Here is a 19102-nt window from a genome sequence, read left to right as displayed (position 1 = left end):
AGGGATTTGAGCCTTAGCAGACCCTTCACATGCACCAAAATCTATAGAACACACTACAGGAAAGGGAACCCCCAAAGAGCACAATAGGCACTCTTTGCAAATGTTTGACCAGTGATATCAGGACATCAGAATACTGTAAGCCCACCTATGTCCACTAAAGGTCTCCTATCATGCAAAATGCACTTTGCTGCGTCATGACGACATTACTATAAATGTGGGCGGGCTTTACGCCCACGGGCCAATCAGAAACGTTGCTGACAGAAACAATGAGGCGTGTTCTGGAAGCAATATGGTCTGTGTTTACATTAGCATGCTAACACTCAGAGCTAACCTGTACTGGAGAGCATGTGTGTGAAGAAGCAGGAAATCAAAAGGAAGTCACCTTGTGGTAAACCTGAGAGAGAGAAAGAGTTTGAGCTCCATACTGTTTCAGAGAGAATCCTTGATGTGGTTTGGAACATGATATGGAGCATTTATCTGAGTTTCTGCTTCTCTTCTGCTGTAAAGCTTCTCTCTTCAGCTCTATGTGGCCGCTTAGCTACTGACCTAGAATCAGCACTTTAGTAACAGGGCTGAAATAGAGGCTTTGAGGCTACAATGGGTGATATGTTTTTGTTGTTGTTGAGCAAAACACTTCAGAGACATGTTTTGTATAGATATGGCCCTATAATATAGTGTTCAAATATGGCATGATAGGTGAGCTTTAAACCATTAAACTCTCCAAATAGGCTTCACAGACCGTTTACATGCACTAAAACCTATAGGGAACACTACAGGAGAGGGGAAACCCCAACCAGCGTAATAGGGCCTCTTTAAGGACAGAGTGTAGTTTGTGAAATTTGAATATATATGAATTGACTGTCTCCTAAAAAAAACAAAAAAACATTTAACATAAAATCATAAATCACGTGAAGTTTGGTACATTATTCTTGTTTCTGGGGGACAAAATGAGGTTTCACATGGACCTAGATGCACATGTTGACCCATTAATCCCAGTTTAAACTCACCAGTAAGTGTTTCATTGGTGCTCTTCATTCACACGTTATATATATTTGTATTTTGCATTCGGGATTGTGGGAAACGGTATTTCGATCTCTCTGTCTGTACACACCAAGACATTTTGAAAGGTTAACAATAAAGTTGACTTTGAAAATCTTTTTTACCTAGTTCTGTTCTCCCTTTTTGTGACAGCGCAAAACTAACTATCTCTCTCCTCTCCCACAGACGACCAGGTGCTCTCGGACCTCGGCCACACCAACGGGCTGTACGGCAGCGTGGGGGACGTGAACAGCGTGGGGGACGTGAACATCGTGGCGCTGAACGGAAACGGTTTCTCGGTGGACGCGGCGGGACAACAGTATCACGATGATATCCGGGCGGGAAGTCCCTACGGCCTGCCGCAGTCCCCCTCCTCCATCACCTCGCTGCCCCTCCACAGCCTGGGCTTCAGCATGGACAGTCTGGTGGCTCAGGGTGGGGGGGGGCAGGGTCTGAGGGCCATGGGAGGGGGGCCCAACTCAGACCTCTCCACAGGAAGTAGTACAGGATACCCCGACTTCCCCACAAGTCCCGCATCGTGGCTGGACGAGATGGACCATTCCCAGTTTTGAATCTCAAAAAATAAACACACGGCAGAAACGCTGTGGACTCACCTGGCTTTTTACATTTCCTTCTATCAAGACTGGTTTGTGGAAGAAGTGGATCTCAACACATCCCCAAAATGTTCCCATGTTGCCCTAACCCTCTTCCGTAAATCGAGATGGACCATTCCTAGTTTTGAATCTCGTAGACAACACGGCAGAAAGGCAGAAACGCTGTGGACTCACCTGGCTTTTCCATTTCCGTCCCCCCCTCCATCAACCCCCCAAAGACTGGTTTGTGAGGAGGAAGAAGTGGATCTCAACACTGCTGGAAGTTCAATCTCCACGGAGGACGATTAGGGAGGACATGTGGGAACATATTTGAGATTTGACCAACCCAAAATTCTGACTTTTTCTCAAACCAATTTTATTTTACATTTGGTCAAATCCTAACCATATTTCCCACGTGGCCCGTATCCTCCTCCGTACCTCGAGATGGACCATTCCCAGTTTTCAATCTCGGAAAAAACACGGCAGAAAGAAACAAGACTCCATCTGGCTTTTTACATTTCCTTCTGTCACCGGTTTGTGATTGTGGGTGAAGAGGAGGAAGAAGTGGGTCTCAACACTGCTGAAAGTTCAATCTCTACGGAAGAGGATTAGGGAGGACACGTGGAAACATATTAGAGATTTGACCAGTTCTAAATTCTGACTTCATTCTCCAAATTCTGATCCCAAACGTTTTTTTTTCAACATTTGGTCACATCCCTAACATGTTCTCATGTGGCCCTTACCCTCTTCCGTAAATCTCAACACTGCTGAAAGTTCAATCTCTACGGAGGACGATTAGGCGGGGTCATGTGGAACATTGTTGAGATTTGACCAACTAAAATAAAAATAAAAATCTGACTTTAATCCCAAAAGTCCGACTCTCTCAGAAACCACATTTTTATCTCTCAAAAATGTTCCCACGTGGGTCTTATCCTCTCCGTAAATCAAGATGGACCATTCCCAGTTTTGAATCTCGGGAAAAACTCATTTGGCTTTTTACATTTCCTTCTATCACATTTTTGAGATCTGACCAATTCCAAAAATTCGGACTTCAATCCCAAAAGTCTGACTTTTTTACTTTTGGTCACATCCCAACAATATTTCTCATGTGGCCCTTCTCGTCTTCCGTACATCTCAACACTGCATCATACACTTTTTGTTTTGTTCTCTCACCCTGAGACTGGATTTGGTTGGATTATCTCTCACAGGGGAGGCCCTATGGTCCCTCAGAAGTACAGACCCCCCCCCCCCCCCCCCCAGATACAACTTTAGGGCTACAATCCAGATCAAAGTCCCTACAGACCCTGCATGCTTCTGACTCATGGACTGCTGTCTGTCCGAGCCCTTCTTTCCACAGCGGCGACGCACTTTACTCTCCTCCTCTGTTCCTGCGCAGGAGGAGAGACATATGCACAAGGCAAAAAACACAGTGTTTCATTGGGAGGGAAATTTACAAGAACAGTGGCACAAGTGTGAATTTTGAAACCATGCTGATGTTTTTTAATGTACTGCTGAAGCTTCTTAGTCCGTATAGAAAGTCCTCCGTTTGCTAAACAGCAGATTTTATTTGTCCGTATAGCTGTCAGTATTAAAGGAGATAACGTGTTGGAGGAGGAAGCAACCATTTTAAGTAATATATCACATTGAAATTCATATTTATTTTTGAACGCAGAGACAAAGAGATTTCATGGAGTGAATAACATTCAGTATTACCAGGAGGATAAAAGCGTCTCTCTTGTGTTCCCTCGTCTGATCTGGGATTCTCCGGGTAATCTCCTCTATTCCTGCAGAGCGACCATCCTACTTACCACCCCAGATGTGAGTCAATCTGTTCTCCCTCTGCTGGCCTCCGTGTCGGGGGGATTACTGAGAGCCCCCCACGATCCGGGGCTCTGAAACCCTGCGCTCACATGGTCACATTAAAGCTGCACGGCAACAACAGACACAAGACAAGAGACACTTTAAGCAAAATGAGGCATTACGTCCACACAGCAGCTTTGAAAAAATCTTGAAAATCTTGGAGCTGGGTGTGTCTGAGAGCTTGGAGATTTTTCGCGAGCAACGCGACCAACAACCAATCACATGAATCTCCCGCCCCCGGCATACAAAGCAAAAAACCCCGGGGGATTTTATGCGAGCAATATATATTATATTATATAAACTCCCTAAACAGGCGAAAACCTACCAGCTTCACCCACTGTCTCTGCCACCTCCCTCCATGCCTGGTTCCTCCGGTTTGTATCCCGGTAAATAGTTATGGTCGTAAAGAACCGGGTGATTTGCTACCGTAATATCTCGTTTGGAATATGAGGAAATGAACTGCGGTCTGGCTCTCCCAGCTTGCACGTGGTTTGATTGGCTAGCGCTTGAACTGTCAGATTTGCATAAATGGGATTTGATTGGCTGACGCTTCCAGCTCAGCTTCAAAAGTTGAACATTGCTCAACTTTTGAATCCTGAAAATCCTGGAAATCCTGGAAATCTTCGCTTCCCCACAATGCAGTTCGGCGAAAAGCGAGGCAAAGTGACGTCATCCCCATTCAAAGTGAATGGGCAGAGAAGCGTTGGAAGATTTGTTTAAAGCTGCTGCTGAGTGAACGTACCGTGGTGAACACACATCGTCAAGGAAAAAAGTACTGGACAACAACACAGATACAGGACAGTCACTTTAAGCGTCTAAAAGTCTCATTTAAGAACCAGAAAGCAAATCAACAAATAAACAGATTGGATTACAGCCCGCAAATTGTAGTGTTAATATCTATTAAATACACATTATTAATGAATATCTTACTGTACGACAACAGAGACAGAAGTCACTTTAAGCGTCTAAAAGTCTCTTAACAAAGCATATTTAGCTCTAATACTTTGATTTGACCTGTTTAAGAAAGTCAATCTTATATGTTTTGTGGAAATTAGCTTTGTTTTTAAACCAGATCATCTTAATGTAAGAGCCAGAAAGCAATTCAAACAAACGAAAGTGACACTTTGAAGCAAACAGACTTGATCACAGCCCACACATTGCAGCGTTAATATCTAAATACACATTATTAATGAAAATCTAACTTAACAACAACAGAGACAGAAGACCGAGTCACTTTAAGCGCCTAAAAGTCTCCAAAAAAAAATGCAGATTTAGCGCTAACACTTCGACCTGTTGAGCCAGTTTCCTTCCTTACTTTTATTTCAGTTCAAGAAAGTTCATCTTATTTACATCGACACCTTTTTGTGGAAATTTGCCAAGTACCTTTTTGTTTTTTTTACCAGAGCATCCTATTAAAGAGCCAGAAAGTGACACCATTAAGAAAACACTCTGGATTACAGCCTAAATACCCAGTACATACACCGTATCCATGGGAACTATACTGGGATTCAATGACAATAATTAATATCAATGACAGTATTAAAACATGTGGGAAATAATTACGTAAAAGGGTTAGAGCTCCTCCTGACCCTACGTGCACATGTGTACCCATTACTCCCAGTATGTAAGCGCTTCCTCGGTGCTCGTTGTTCACACGTTGTTTTCCGTGTCCTCTGAAGGCCACATGCTGAGGGGGAATCAAACACAAACACTTTGGTTAAGTCCGTGTCGTCTCAGCAGTTTGCATCTTGTTGTAAATTTTGTACAGTTTGAAAACGTGTTGTCTTGTTTCATGAGCGCTATTTATTATTATTGTTATTATTATTATTATTATTGCCATGTGTCTTTGAAAAAGATGTAAAGAGAGCACTGAATGTATTCATTTATGCCTTCTGTGTATGAACCGTGTACAGTCAGATCTATATGAGGAAAATAAAGCTGTCTTTGGGTTACGACTGATTCGCTCTTTACTCACAAACGACCAGAATACGTCTGATTTCTGCTCAGAATAGTTTTTACACTGGATATAAGATCTAAGAGGAAACAATGCAGTGAGGTTCAGGGTATTGGTTTTAGACAATGCATCTTTGAATCTCTTGAAAACACCTTATTTAGAGTTGTATCTCACATGAGGTTTTTTTGGGGGCAAATCACACTTTTTTCGTCGGAAAACTTTTGAGCTGATTCTGTTCAAATATAGTTACAAATAAGATTTCAGAGCTATTTACAAGATCTGATTGATCTAAATATCTCATCTTATTTTAAGAATTCTTACCAAGCTAATATTCACTTGTTCTATTGGGTGAGCGTTAGTTTTTCTTTGAGTTGTATCTCACATGAAACACGTTATTTTTTTTACATTTTTATGGGAAAATCACCAATTCGCATCAGAAAACAGGAAACTTTTGAGCATTTTGGGCAAATCATGACCTGATCCTGGTAAAATACAACTCAAAATAAGATTTCAGAGCTAATTAGAAGACCGGATTTAACTAAATATCTCAACTTATTTCGAGAATTCTTACCATGCTAATATACACTTGCTCTATTGGGTTAGGATTAGGTTTTTGTTGTATCTCACATAAAACATAATTATTTTTACATTTTTATGGAAAAATCACCAATTTATGTCAGAAAACAGAAAACCTTTAAGCATTTCTGGCTTATTTTGACTTATTTTGTAACACAACATCTCCTGATTCTGGTAAATAAAGCTCAAATAAGATTTCAGAGCTATTTACAGGATCAGATTGATCTAAATATCCCAAATTATTTCAAGAAATCTTACCAAGCAACGATTCACTTGTATCGGCAGGTTGTTGTACTTAGAACAAAAGAAAATACCTTGTTTTCATTATTTTTTTATTGTTTCTGGAGCATCCATTCCTCCCAGTGTAATGGTGACGAATGTGAGAGTTAACATTTGCTTGGTTTTCAATATATCACGAGGAAATATATCTCTCGTAGGTGTTTTTATTATTTTTGCCCTTATCTAAACGCTCTTAGGGCGAGCTAACCCGCAAATTCATTTACCCATTGAGAGCATTTACCACACACTTAGGCCTCGATTCAATTGTGGAGATCCAGTTAGTCCCAGCAGCGGACAGTGGTCGGTTAACAGTGATGGATGATCACTGGGGGGGGGGGGGGGGGGGGCGGAAGGATGCATGAAGGATGCAGGAAGAGCAGAGAGGGTTAAAGTACACACATCCTTTACTCAAGTAGAAGTACACACATCCTTTACTCAAGTAGAAGTACACACATCCTTTACTCAAGTAGAAGTACACACATCCTTTACTCAAGTAAAGTACACACATCCTTTACTCAAGTAGAAGTACAGATACTCGTGTTTAAAGATACTCTGGTGAAAGTAGAAGTACTGACTAAACTTCTTTACTCAAGTCAAAGTAAAGAGGCTTTGAAATGTACTTCAGTAAAAAGTACCCATAACTAGCAGCTGTTTTAAAGAGTACCTGACCTCCCTTTATATTAATAGAACAATAATGTCATTGTTAGCTAATGAATGTTTCCATGGTGACCAACGGCAACATGACAACGTTTCCATTGGTCCCTCTTCTTTAGAGAAGACCAGGAAATGATGGATACACGGATCGTGTTCAAATCAATAGGCACGCAATGACTCTAAATAATAATGATCACGCCACCAAACACACATTCAGACTAAAGGAACCAGCCTGTTTGGAAAATGAGAGAAGTAGAAAGTACAGGTATTTGGGTTCAACATGTAAGAAGTAGAAAGTACAGGTATTTGTGTTCAACATGTAAGAAGTAGAAAGTACAGGTATTTGAGTTCAACATGTAAGAAGTAGAAAGTACAGGTATTTGAGTTCAACATGTAAGAAGTAGAAAGTACAAGTATTTGAGTTCAACATGTAAGAAGTAGAAAGTAAAGGTATTTGAGTTCAACATGTAAGAAGTAGAAAGTACAGGTATTTGAGTTCAACATGTAAGAAGTAGAAAGTACAGGTATTTGTGTTCAACATGTAAGAAGTAGAAAGTACAGGTATTTGAGTTCAACATGTAAGAAGTAGAAAGTACAGGTATTTGAGTTCAACATGTAAGAAGTAGAAAGTACAAGTATTTGAGTTCAACATGTAAGAAGTAGAAAGTACAGGTATTTGAGTTCAACATGTAAGAAGTAGAAAGTACAGGTATGTGTGTTCAACATGTAAGAAGTAGAAAGTACAGGTATTTGAGTTCAACATGTAAGAAGTAGAAAGTACAAGTATTTGAGTTCAACATGTAAGAAGTAGAAAGTACAGGTATGTGTGTTCAACATGTAAGAAGTAGAAAGTACAGGTATTTGAGTTCAACATGTAAGAAGTAGAAAGTACAGGTATTTGAGTTCAACATGTAAGAAGTAGAAAGTACAGGTATTTGTGTTCAACATGTAAGAAGTAGAAAGTACAGGTATTTGTGTTCAACATGTAAGAAGTAGAAAGTACAAGTATTTGAGTTCAACATGTAAGAAGTAGAAAGTACAGGTATTTGGGTTAAAAATGTAAGAAGTCAAAGTAAAAAGTGGTCAGAAAAATAAGTATTGGAGTAAAGTACTGTTACCAGAAAGATGTACTTAAGTAGTATTTGTACTCCACTACTTCCCACCTCTGATGGAGAGGGAGTAAATAAAGGGAAGCAGATGCCGGCTGATCCTCTCGCTGCTGAAGAGACATGGCAGCAGATTGCAGATCTCAAATCTTCTCTTAATCCCCGTGCTGTTAACTAATTGTAACAGTGCTTTGTGAAATATAGGGAAATATGCTTTGTGCTTTGAGGCAAAGAGGGAATGTGGTCCATATGCCGCCCGTTAGCTTGCATGGAAATACGTCAAGCTGCTATAAAGGGAATAATGCAGCCGGGGTCTTTAACCACCGAGGTCACGGGTCTGATTTTCCTCTAACACCCGTTTTTACTGTACAAAAGTGCAGAGAAATGGTAGCGGAAAATGTCTTTTGATTAACAGTAAGTTATTGTAATATTAAAAACATGGATACACTTTAAAAAAAAACAGTAATTGTCTTTAATAATTCATATCTATAACTGTAATTTTACAAGAAATGTCTCTTTAATTCCATGAAATATATTACCTTAACATATATTAATAGTTCACATACAATCATGCACCACAAAAATAACAAGAATTGTGAAGAAAAGCTTTCTTACAGAACATTTTATTACAAAAACGACAATTTGCATGTTATGACCTGGCTCAAAAGACCTCAACAAAGTGGGAGACACACCATATCAATGGTTAATACAAGATGTTTATTTAGTCATTCAAATTAACCAAATTAAAGAAGTGCAAAATGAGTAAAGCATGATGTGTGGACGTCAGTGGTATCAGTAGTGTAAATGCAGGGTGAGGGTTGCATGGACGTGTATGTGTGAGGGTGTCGAGGTGCACAAAGTAAAGCAACTGAAGTAGCAACAGAATACTCAACCAAACCAAACCGGGTGCCTTTAGGAGAGAGCAGTTACTGCAATCAAGGCTGGGCACAGCCACACCCTCTCCAGATGAACCCACAGGGGGCATCGCAGCCCCCCCCCCCCCCCCCCCCTTAAGACGGGGGACCCTCAGGGATCCCCGAAAAACCCACATCAAAAAGTACAGAAGCATCAATGCCAGTAAATCCGACAGTCCCCTAGTGAGCCAGAACCAGGAGACTTACTCCCCCACCGGGACACGAGAGAGAGCCTCCGCCAACTCGGCTCTCTGTGATGCAGGTGAGTGACTCAGCAGGAGGTCCAACTGGCGTAACGACTCTGAGTTCTTCAGCCTACCACACATGGCAGGTTCATCTGGCGCCTTAACACCACACCCATCAGCCAACCCCAACCCTGGACCTTGGATTTGGAGTAACAATCAAGTACATGCTTTTCAAAGCCAAAGTGTCACAAACATATCTGTCCATTATAATTCTCTTAGTAACACTCTTCTCTTAATTTCTCTTTATGTTAAAGAAAAAAATTCTAATTCAGAGGATCTACAGCCATGCTAGCAGCTCTTCAATGCTATATTTGAGCAAAGCAGGGTGTTGAGCTAAATGCTAACAATGATAATGTTAGCATGCGGAGTCAAATTCCCGCCAGAAAATAGGGGTAAAAACCAACGATAACCTGTTTAAATTGATGCTCACAACTTAGCATGGACGTAGACGGGTTGCTATCAATCAATCAATGTTTATTTATATAAGCCAATATCACAAATGTTACATTTGTCTCAGTGGAATTCACAGTTTGTACAGAATGACAGTATGACAATACGACACCCTCTGTCCTTAGACCCTCTGTCCTTAGACCCTCTGTCCTTAGACCCTCTGTCCTTTGACCGTCACATCGTACAAGGAAACACTTCCAGAGAAATCCCACAGTTTAAAGGGGAACATGGGAGATCATGCTAGGAATCAAAACTGTCTCTTACTACAGCAGTTTCAGGCTATATACAAATCGCTGGCCCCCATTAGTGCCTCTAGGAATAATTTTGGCCCTGGACAAATGTAGTTGGTGACCTCTGCGCTAGGTAAAGGTCGACCATGCTCTTCTATCAGGGTAAACAGAGACTGAGCAAATATATGTGTCAAGCGACAATAAGAGGACAAGTCTTTTGGCAGCTAGGATAATGTATGCAAGGTATAAGGCCATGTGCTTTAAATAAAAGCATTTCAATGAGTTTTTCACTTCCTGTTGACGCGTTTTTTTAAATGCTATTTATGTCAGAAAATTGTTTTTTCATCTAATTGGCACAAAAACAACATGGATGGTTCCATACGCTCTGATAATCGTCACTACTTACATTAACAAGTCTTTTATTCAAATGTATCGCACATGTGGTCTTTAATATGGCATTTTGATTGACTTAACTTCCACATACACCATGCTGTAATCATCCATCTACTTTTTGTCCCCTTGTTTTAACTACACTCAAAAATATTCCACATTTCTGCCTTTTTTTTCTCGCAAAATTAAGGTTTCATTTTGTTTAAATTAGTTATTTTGACCATTAAATCCCAATAGAAGTGTAAAACTTGTATTGGAAAAGTTAGAAAATAAGGTGTACAAGAGAACTGGTGGTGATTTTTACAAACAAACAAAACAGTCAACAAAAACAAAGGTTAAAGGATTGTTTATGAATTTTATGTTTACACGATCATCCCCATATTTCTGCATTAAATTCCTGCTTTTTCATCTATATTCTGGTGTCTTAAAGTGGACCTACCATGCTATATTTGAATAATATAGTGTAGGACCATACCTATATAAGGCATATTTATACTTTTTATTTTTCAAAATACCAAACAGATCATGCATTTTAGCCATTCCTCATTTCGCTCAATTGAACACTGTCTTTGCATCATGGGCTGATTCTGTGAGAACAGCACCATCTACAGGCCTGGCATATGTACTACAGCGTCTCCAGAGCTTTCCAACGGCAATGTCCGTGGCTGCCTCCTCCTGATTGGTGGAGTTGGCCCAATAGCCTTAGCGCCACTTCTGTGACGTCATAGAAGTGTTCAAATCTGGATCAGTCTGTATCAGATCCGTTGCAGCCCCTTTTTAAGAGATTTGGGTATGGAGGAAAATAGAGAGGGTTGTGTTTTCTGACACTTGGTGAGTTCCCTGGAACACCGGGGACACATGTTCATGAATACAAGTGCATTTTGCATGATAGGTCACCTTTAATTAAGGAATTAAATAATACTACACACACCTCTAATCTTACGGCCCGTCCACACACAGGCATGAAAAAAATCTTCAAAAATCTTGAAGTTGGGCGTGTCTGAAGCTTGGCGATTTTTTGCGAGCAACGCGACCAACAACCAATCACATGAATCTCCCGCCCCCGACATACAAAGCAATAGCAATGTTAAAACGAAGTAAACAGGATATAAACTCTCCAAACAGGAGAAAACCTACCAGTTTCACCCACTGTCTCTGTCACCTCCCTCCATGCCTGGTTCCTCCGGTTTGTATCCCGGTAAATAGTTCTGGTCGTAAAGAACCGGGTGATTTGCTACCGTAATATCTCGTTTGGAATATGAGGAAAGGAACTGCGGTCTAGCTCTCCCAGCTTGCACGCGGTTTGATTGGCTAGCGCTTGCACTGGTGGGATTTGCATAAACGGGATTTGATTGGCTGATGCCAGCTTCGAAAGCATTGGGAGCATCAAAAGTTGAACATTGCTCAACTTTTGATGCTCACGATGCTTGCAAAGCCATGCTCCGCTCCCCACAATGCAGTTCGGCGAAGATTAAAAATCTTCTACGTCACCCCATTCAAGTGAACGGGCGAAGCTTTGAAAGATCTTTTTAATGCCTGTGTGTGGACGGGCCGTTACTGCTGTTCTTCTCAGTCTCTGCTCGGCTAAATCCTCTCAGGTCACGCTGGATGTATTCCCTGCTCCTGTGGTGTTGGCTAACTATGCATAGAATTATAATGAAATTACACCCGCGTACATCTGTATGAAACTCATTTGTATGCAGCAATGTGCAGCGCTCGTCTGAGCCAACAAAACCCAAACTTAAGTGTTATCGATTCCTCTGTGTTTTAGCCATTCCTGTTACATTATAAAAACAAAAAGCGAAGCCCCGGTTGCAGTTTGCACGTTTGCATAAAACGCCACAAATCGAGCTGATTTGTATTTAAGCATTGATTGGGGCTTGGGCATTAATGGATAGGCTCTAATAGTGCGGCCTTACAAAGACAGAAAGCCACACGGACAGTTAGGATAATTTACACGCCACTTACAGCACTAGTATACAAATAAATCTGAGGAAACTCCACCACTGTTGCTTTTGAGAAGATGACAAACACAGGCAGCTCGAATTCCATTATCATCGATCGAGAGGCTTTTATTACGAACTTCCTGAAGGAAACGTCTGAAGGCGAAAGGGAATACATTAACATGCAAATCAGAGAGGATGTGTTTGGGCCCGGAGAGTCGAGACGACAGGAGATTTCTCTCCCCAAACGACGGCAGGAGGTGAACGATGATCCGAAGGGAAGATGGAGCGAGTGGAGAGCGATGACACCTGAAGGTTGGGAGCTGCTGGTTCACGTGGAAGTATAATCATCCGGCTGCAATGAGACACGCTCCATACTGTAGTGAGGATCATATCTTTATTATTCTGGGTCATAGTGTCGTATGCTTGAGGTTTTTATTTGTAATTACTCAATTACAAATGTGAAATACTTCTACTTGAGTAAATGCTGTAAATCACACTACAGGAGAGGAAACACTACTGTATATGGAACAGGCCTTTTTTACTCTAATCATCCTGCTGCAGAGGGGGGGGGGGGGGGGGGGGGGGTCACACATGATAAATACTGTAGTGATGGTAATATGTTTATTATTCTGGGCTTTTATGCTGTGAAAGAGTATACATTCACTCAATGACCAATGTGAAATACTTTGACTTTGCTTGAGCATTTTAATTGATTACTACTTTATTTAATTCACAATACTTCAAAGGGAAATGTTGTGTTATTTTACTTAACCTCAGTTCTTTGAACGCTTTGCAGACCATCTAACAAAGCAGAAAAGAGCCTCTCACACACACACACACACACACACACACACACACACACACACACACACACACACACACACACACACACACACACACACACACACACACACACACACACACACACACACACACACACACACACACACACACACACACACACACACACACACACACACACACACACACACACACACACACACAGGGATTCTGCATACTGTTGTGTTCCCAGCCACATTGCCTGTGTGTGTGTGTGTGTGTGTATGCATGTCTGTGTTTGTGCGTGTGCGTGTGCGTGTGTGTGTGTGTGTGTGTGTGTGTGTGTGTGTGTGTGAAGGGGGGGGGGCTGCATTAGGATCTGGCCAGAGAAGCAACATGGTATTGCTTTTAGTAGAGAGAGAGAGAAAGGTAAACGGAGAGAGAGGAGGAGAGATGGAGGAACCTCTGAGGAGGAATTGTTTAAGAGGCGCACACATCACACACCATCACAGGTCACTGACAACACACACATCGGAACCAGCACACACACTCTTTTGTCTGCATCAAAACGTTTAGGAGCACATCTGTATTCCAGCTGAAGTTCACACGAAAATCGGATTACATTTCCTGCTAATATCAACAACACACATTTTGGTTGATTTGTATCATAAACTCGAACATAGTTTTTTCTCCTTTGGTTTGGTTCTGAAGGTATTTTGTGTCACGGTAACTCTTTAAGGGACTCAATCAGTATAAAACCAAGGTGAGGAGGAAACCTTAAACACTAACGTGCAAACTTTAACTGTTTTTTTGTGAACGTTATTCAAGCTAAACTCAGACTCTTGAATTCTCATTTCGGCGACACTGTAAAGAAACAAAGCTTTATTTCAAACCAAGTTAAACGTAGTTGCACGAAATAAAAGCACTCAAGCAAAGTAGCAGAGCCTCCAAACTGTACTACATTTAAAAAACTAAAAAAATAGTACTTTTCACCTCAGATAAAATGCATGAATATTGCGAGCGGCTGAAGAAGTCTGCGGTTGGAGAGGGAGGAGCTGCGGTGTCACACAGAGAGACGCTCAGAGGGAGATTGAAGGCCATAATGGAAGCATAATGGGCTTAGTGTCAGAGTCTGGAGGGGGGGGGGCAGGGCTGCCGTCACCCTCTCTTACCTCCCAGCGCTGTAACGCGCTTTAGGACGCAGCGAGGAGACGAAACGGGCCCCAAACAGGCTTTAGAGAGAGAACGGGGCCTAATGGCTGCGCGCGGGATGAATTCAAAACAACCGCTCGTCTCTTTGTGGGATTGTGTGTCTCAGAGTCACCCAGAGAATACTCAAAAAGGCTTCCTCTCAACTTCCCCTCCTCAAAATTCATGAGAAAAGACGCAGGAAATATCATAAAGGGAGGCCGGCTGGAGTTTTAAAAAGTGAAGGCAGGGGTGTGGAGACGTGACAACCAACTGTACACATCACACTTACACAATAGACTGTAGCCTACTGGTTAGGAAAAACATTGGGGGATGAGAGTGCGAAGGGTGAGGGAGTGCTAGAGACTTCCCCTCTCAAAATCCACCAGAGGAGACTCAGGAAATATCATTGAGGGACGATTAGGGCTGCACGATTTTGGGCAAAAATGTAATTGCGATTTTTCTGACAGATATTGCGATTCGATTTGCGATATTTGTTTTTAAGCGACCCAATGGAAGTTTATTGTAACATGCGGCCATATCTCCGGGTAGGAAGGTCGCATCAACATGCTCCCGTCTCTAGCCCCCCCGCAGCCCGAGCTACGAGTGAAAGAACTAAACTTACATGAAACTTCCGTTGGGTTGCTTTAAAGTCAAGCTTCAGTTTAAGATTCTCCCTGTGATAGAAACATGTGATGGAGCATTACTAACCTGACTCAGATGGTTCACCAAACCATCTAGGAGAGCTCCATTGGAAGCCATCTGGAAAGGGCAGGCACTTTCAATAATACTTGGCAGGTGATTGGATCAATCTGTCTATCACCTTCTATCATGGGCCACTTCTGATTGGTTAACAATGGCTGGTACATGTGGAGCACAGCACTTCTGATTGGTGTGGATGACTGACACACAAGAAGAACAACAAAAAAAATGTTAAAAAAAAAGAAATCGCAGGCTTTGCGATTTGATCATCGCATCATTTCAAATCGCGATTTCGATTTAAAATCGATTAATCGTTCAGCCCTAGGAACGATGGAGTTTGTAAAAGTGAAGGCAGGGTGGAGCAAGTATTCAGAGCCTTATAAGTACTAAAAACGACATATAATAAACTGAAAAAATAAACCGTTAGAGTAAAAAGACTGCATTGAGAATGGTGCGTCAGTCGAAGTGTTGAATCAGGTAAATGTACATAACGTATTATGAGTATAAGTACACATACAATACAAGAGAAACAAATACACTAACTTTTATTTTAAGAAAATCAGCAAATGTTCCCATTAGAGAAGCGAAACTGTGAAATGGTCAATGTGAACATTCTGCTATTTCCCGCCAGGAGACCGTTTTTAACCAGTTAAGCCCCGAGCCTGTTTTTCAGGCCTCAGGCTCGAAAAATCAGATTCCCAGAAAAATTGACTATATCTTCACTTCTAAAAGGGTTACATTAATAAACCAAGTGACATTTGACCTTTTTAGTGAGATTTAGCAAAAAAAAACCTTCTGGGGTCATTTGGGTGCATTTTCCATATCTATGGCCCCCTCGTTCGATTTTGATGATTGACACCTCTTTTTAACCGTTAGAGCCAATAGAATCGAGGGGAAGTTCCTAAAATCCATCTAAACATTACCCATTGGTGAATGAGTGATGCGTAGCCAGAATGCCTAAAACAGGAAGCTGTCACACACTCTCGTAGCAGCTAATATGAAATCTCTGTTATTGATATAAATATGAAGATGGATTATCAGTAATCATTTCAAAGGGACAGAAACATTGATTAACCTATGGATTAACCTTCAGCAGCGTTTTATCGTTATAATGCCATTGAACACAACTTTTGATCAGAACAACAGCCCAAGGTAAGACTATGTCCCGTGTTTGCTCCATAATGCTACGTCATGTGATGTCTGGTTTTGTTTCCCATGTCGCGAGTTCTGATCGCTCAGTGATGATACTTATATGTCTGGAATTTGTGCAATCTGAGCTTGCTCATCGATATCTTGTTTGTGCAGATCCGATAAGTAATAAGGGTATTTTAACGTGAGTTTTGTGCTAAGTGCGTTAGCATTTTTTCGCTCAGGGCTAATTCAGAGCCTTTGTTATTACCCTTTTTCTTCCATCCATAACAGGAGCACGGTACGCTGTACGCAGTGGAACTTCATTTCGTCCTAATGTACATTATTTAATTTCATATTCTGTTCTTGTACATATCATATTCTGTTTACATGTAGATAGACTTCTTGCACTATTTCTTTATTTTATTATATATGTTGCATTGTGGGAGGAGCTCAGGTCAGAAGAATTTCATTGCCAAATTTTACCGAGTAACTGCTGAGCATAACACCTTTGAATCTTGAAAGACTTCTTAGTGGAAGCAATCTGATCATTTTTAAATCAATAAAATCATTTATAATCAATATTGTGAGTCAAGTCATTTCTTTGTTTAGCATGTAGGCGGGTAATAAGTGGGATAATACATTTAATATGATTTTTAATTTGGGTTCACTTTCAATTCTCACCGGTATCATTGTCCACGGTTTACTGTTTTGCTTTTATTTGAACATATTTGTATTTCTTGTCAGCTTTACTTCAAGAGAATCTCATTAGGGTCACTGTAGATGTTTTATCTTGTTCTGTATTTATTTTAATATTGTTGTTATGTTTCCTTCTTGTTCTGTAAAGCACTTTGGGTTGCTTTGCATGAAAGGGGCTATACAAATAAAGTCGAGTGGCCTGTGTTCGTTGTCCATAACATACGCCTGCCCATACCATAACCCCACCACCACCATGGGCCACTCGATTCACAACATTACCCTAACCCTAACCCTCACACCAGATACTGACTGGTTTTCGGACCCCCCCAGACCCCCCCAATAAAGCAAAACTGCACGTTTCAGAGTGGCCTTTTATTGTGGCCAGCTTAAGGCACACCTGTGCAATAATCATGCTGTCTAATCAGCATCTTGATATGCCACACCTGTGAGGTGGGATGGATTATCTCGGCAAAGGAGAAGTGCTCACTATCACAGATTGTTTCAGATTTGTGAACAATATTTGAGAGAAATGGTTATTTTGTGTATGTAGAAAATGTTTTAGATCTTTGAGTTCATCTCATGAAAAATGGGAGCAAAAACAAAAGTGTTGCATTTATATTTTTGTTCAGTGTATATATCTATCTATCCATCTATCCATCTATCTATCCATGTGTAGGCCGTTATCTAAAGTTATCTAACGCCTGGTGAAGGGACAGATTTCCAGTTTAGAAAAAACATTGGGGGATGAGAGGGGGGGGGGGGGGTGAGAGATGGGGGGGGGGGGGGGTTGAGGGAGTGTTAGAGAGTAAAGGATTAGGCTTTGTCCCTGCTGTTGTGTACAAAATGTGCATTTGCGTCTTCGTGAAGCTGTAGTTAAGATCCGCGATCCAGATTTAGTGTATCCTCATCTGGTGTGTGTGTGTGTGTGTGTGTGTGTGTGTGTGTGTGTGTGTGTGTGTGTGTGTGTGTGTGTGTGTGTGTGTGTGTGTGTGTGTGTGTGTGTGTGTGTGTGTGTGTGTGTGCTGATCAGAGGGACTTGAGGACGAGTAATTCGGACCATGTGTTGGTTATCTTTGGAGAACATCCAAAAACATGACATAAGAGGCAGTGTTGTTGTGTACAGTATATTGTGTACAGTAGGGTCAGTGTGTTCAGTATATTGTGTACAGTAGGGTCAGTGTGTTCAGTATATTGTGTACAGTAGAGTCAGTGTGTTCAGTATATTGTGTACAGTAGAGTCAGTGTGTTCAGTATATTGTGTACAGTAGGGTCAGTGTGTTCAGTATATTGTGTACAGTAGGGTCAGTGTGTTCAGTATATTGTGTACAGTAGAGTCAGTGTGTTCAGTATATTGTGTACAGTAGGGTCAGTGTGTTCAGTATATTGTGTACAGTAGGGTCAGTGTGTTCAGTATATTGTGTACAGTAGAGTCAGTGTGTTCAGTATATTGTGTACAGTAGAGTCAGTGTGTTCAGTATATTGTGTACAGTAGAGTCAGTGTGTTCAGTATATTGTGTACAGTAGAGTCAGTGTGTTCAGTATATTGTGTACAGTAGGGTCAGTGTGTTCAGTATATTGTGTACAGTAGAGTCAGTGTGTTCAGTATATTGTGTACAGTAGAGTCAGTGTGTTCAGTATATTGTGTACAGTAGAGTCAGTGTGTTCAGTATATTGTGTACAGTAGAGTCAGTGTGTTCAGTATATTGTGTTCAGTAGTCAGTGTGTTCAGTATATTGTGTACAGTAGAGTCAGTGTGTTCAGTATATTGTGTACAGTAGGGTCAGTGTGTTCAGTATATTGTGTACAGTAGAGTCAGTGTGTTCAGTATATTGTGTACAGTAGAGTCAGTGTGTTCAGTATATTGTGTTCAGTAGTCAGTGTGTTCAGTATATTGTGTACAGTAGAGTCAGTGTGTTCAGTATATTGTGTACAGTAGGGTCAGTGTGTTCAGTATATTGTGTACAGTAGAGTCAGTGTGTTCAGTATATTGTGTACAGTAGAGTCAGTGTGTACAGTATATTGTGTACATTATTTACTGTATAGCAGTGTGTACAGTATATTGTGTGTATATTTTGTACAGTATATTGTGTACAGTAGAGTGTGTACAGTTTCGATCTATATCGGCCTGTTGGTTCAAAATCTCAAAAACTAAGAAAATGTTGCAGGAACTCAAAATATTGAAGTTAGTAGAACCTGTTTTTTTTATGTTAAGTTTACACTACTTAATATTTTCTGTGGTTTTCAACACTTGGGTTTATGGTGACTTTTTTAATCGTCTGAAATTTAAATTAAAGTAGCTTTTTAGTGAGAGATAATGTGAAACAAGAGATTCAATGTGACACTTGTTGAGAGAAAACATCAGAGGGAACG

At 41.0% G+C, this 19102-nt stretch overlaps 1 protein-coding gene across 1 annotated transcript in view; it reads left to right on the top strand.

Moving 5' to 3' along the window:
- lhx4 (LIM homeobox 4) overlaps positions 1 to 2297 on the top strand; it is a gene marked incomplete at its 5' end in the record, with an annotated part of 8544 nt that extends 6247 nt beyond the window's left edge. Inside the window, one exon of the mRNA XM_079651047.1 lies at positions 1225 to 2297. Coding sequence (XP_079507173.1) covers positions 1225 to 1610 — 386 coding nt within the window. The 3' untranslated portion in view covers positions 1611 to 2297. The remainder of the gene's footprint in view (positions 1 to 1224) is intronic.
- Between the last annotated feature and the right edge of the window lie 16805 nt (positions 2298 to 19102).

This window comes from Notothenia rossii, assembly GCF_949606895.1.
Source record: "Notothenia rossii genome assembly, chromosome: 1".
Classification (NCBI taxonomy): domain Eukaryota; kingdom Metazoa; phylum Chordata; class Actinopteri; order Perciformes; family Nototheniidae; genus Notothenia; species Notothenia rossii.
This window is presented reverse-complemented; position numbering and strand designations above follow the sequence as displayed.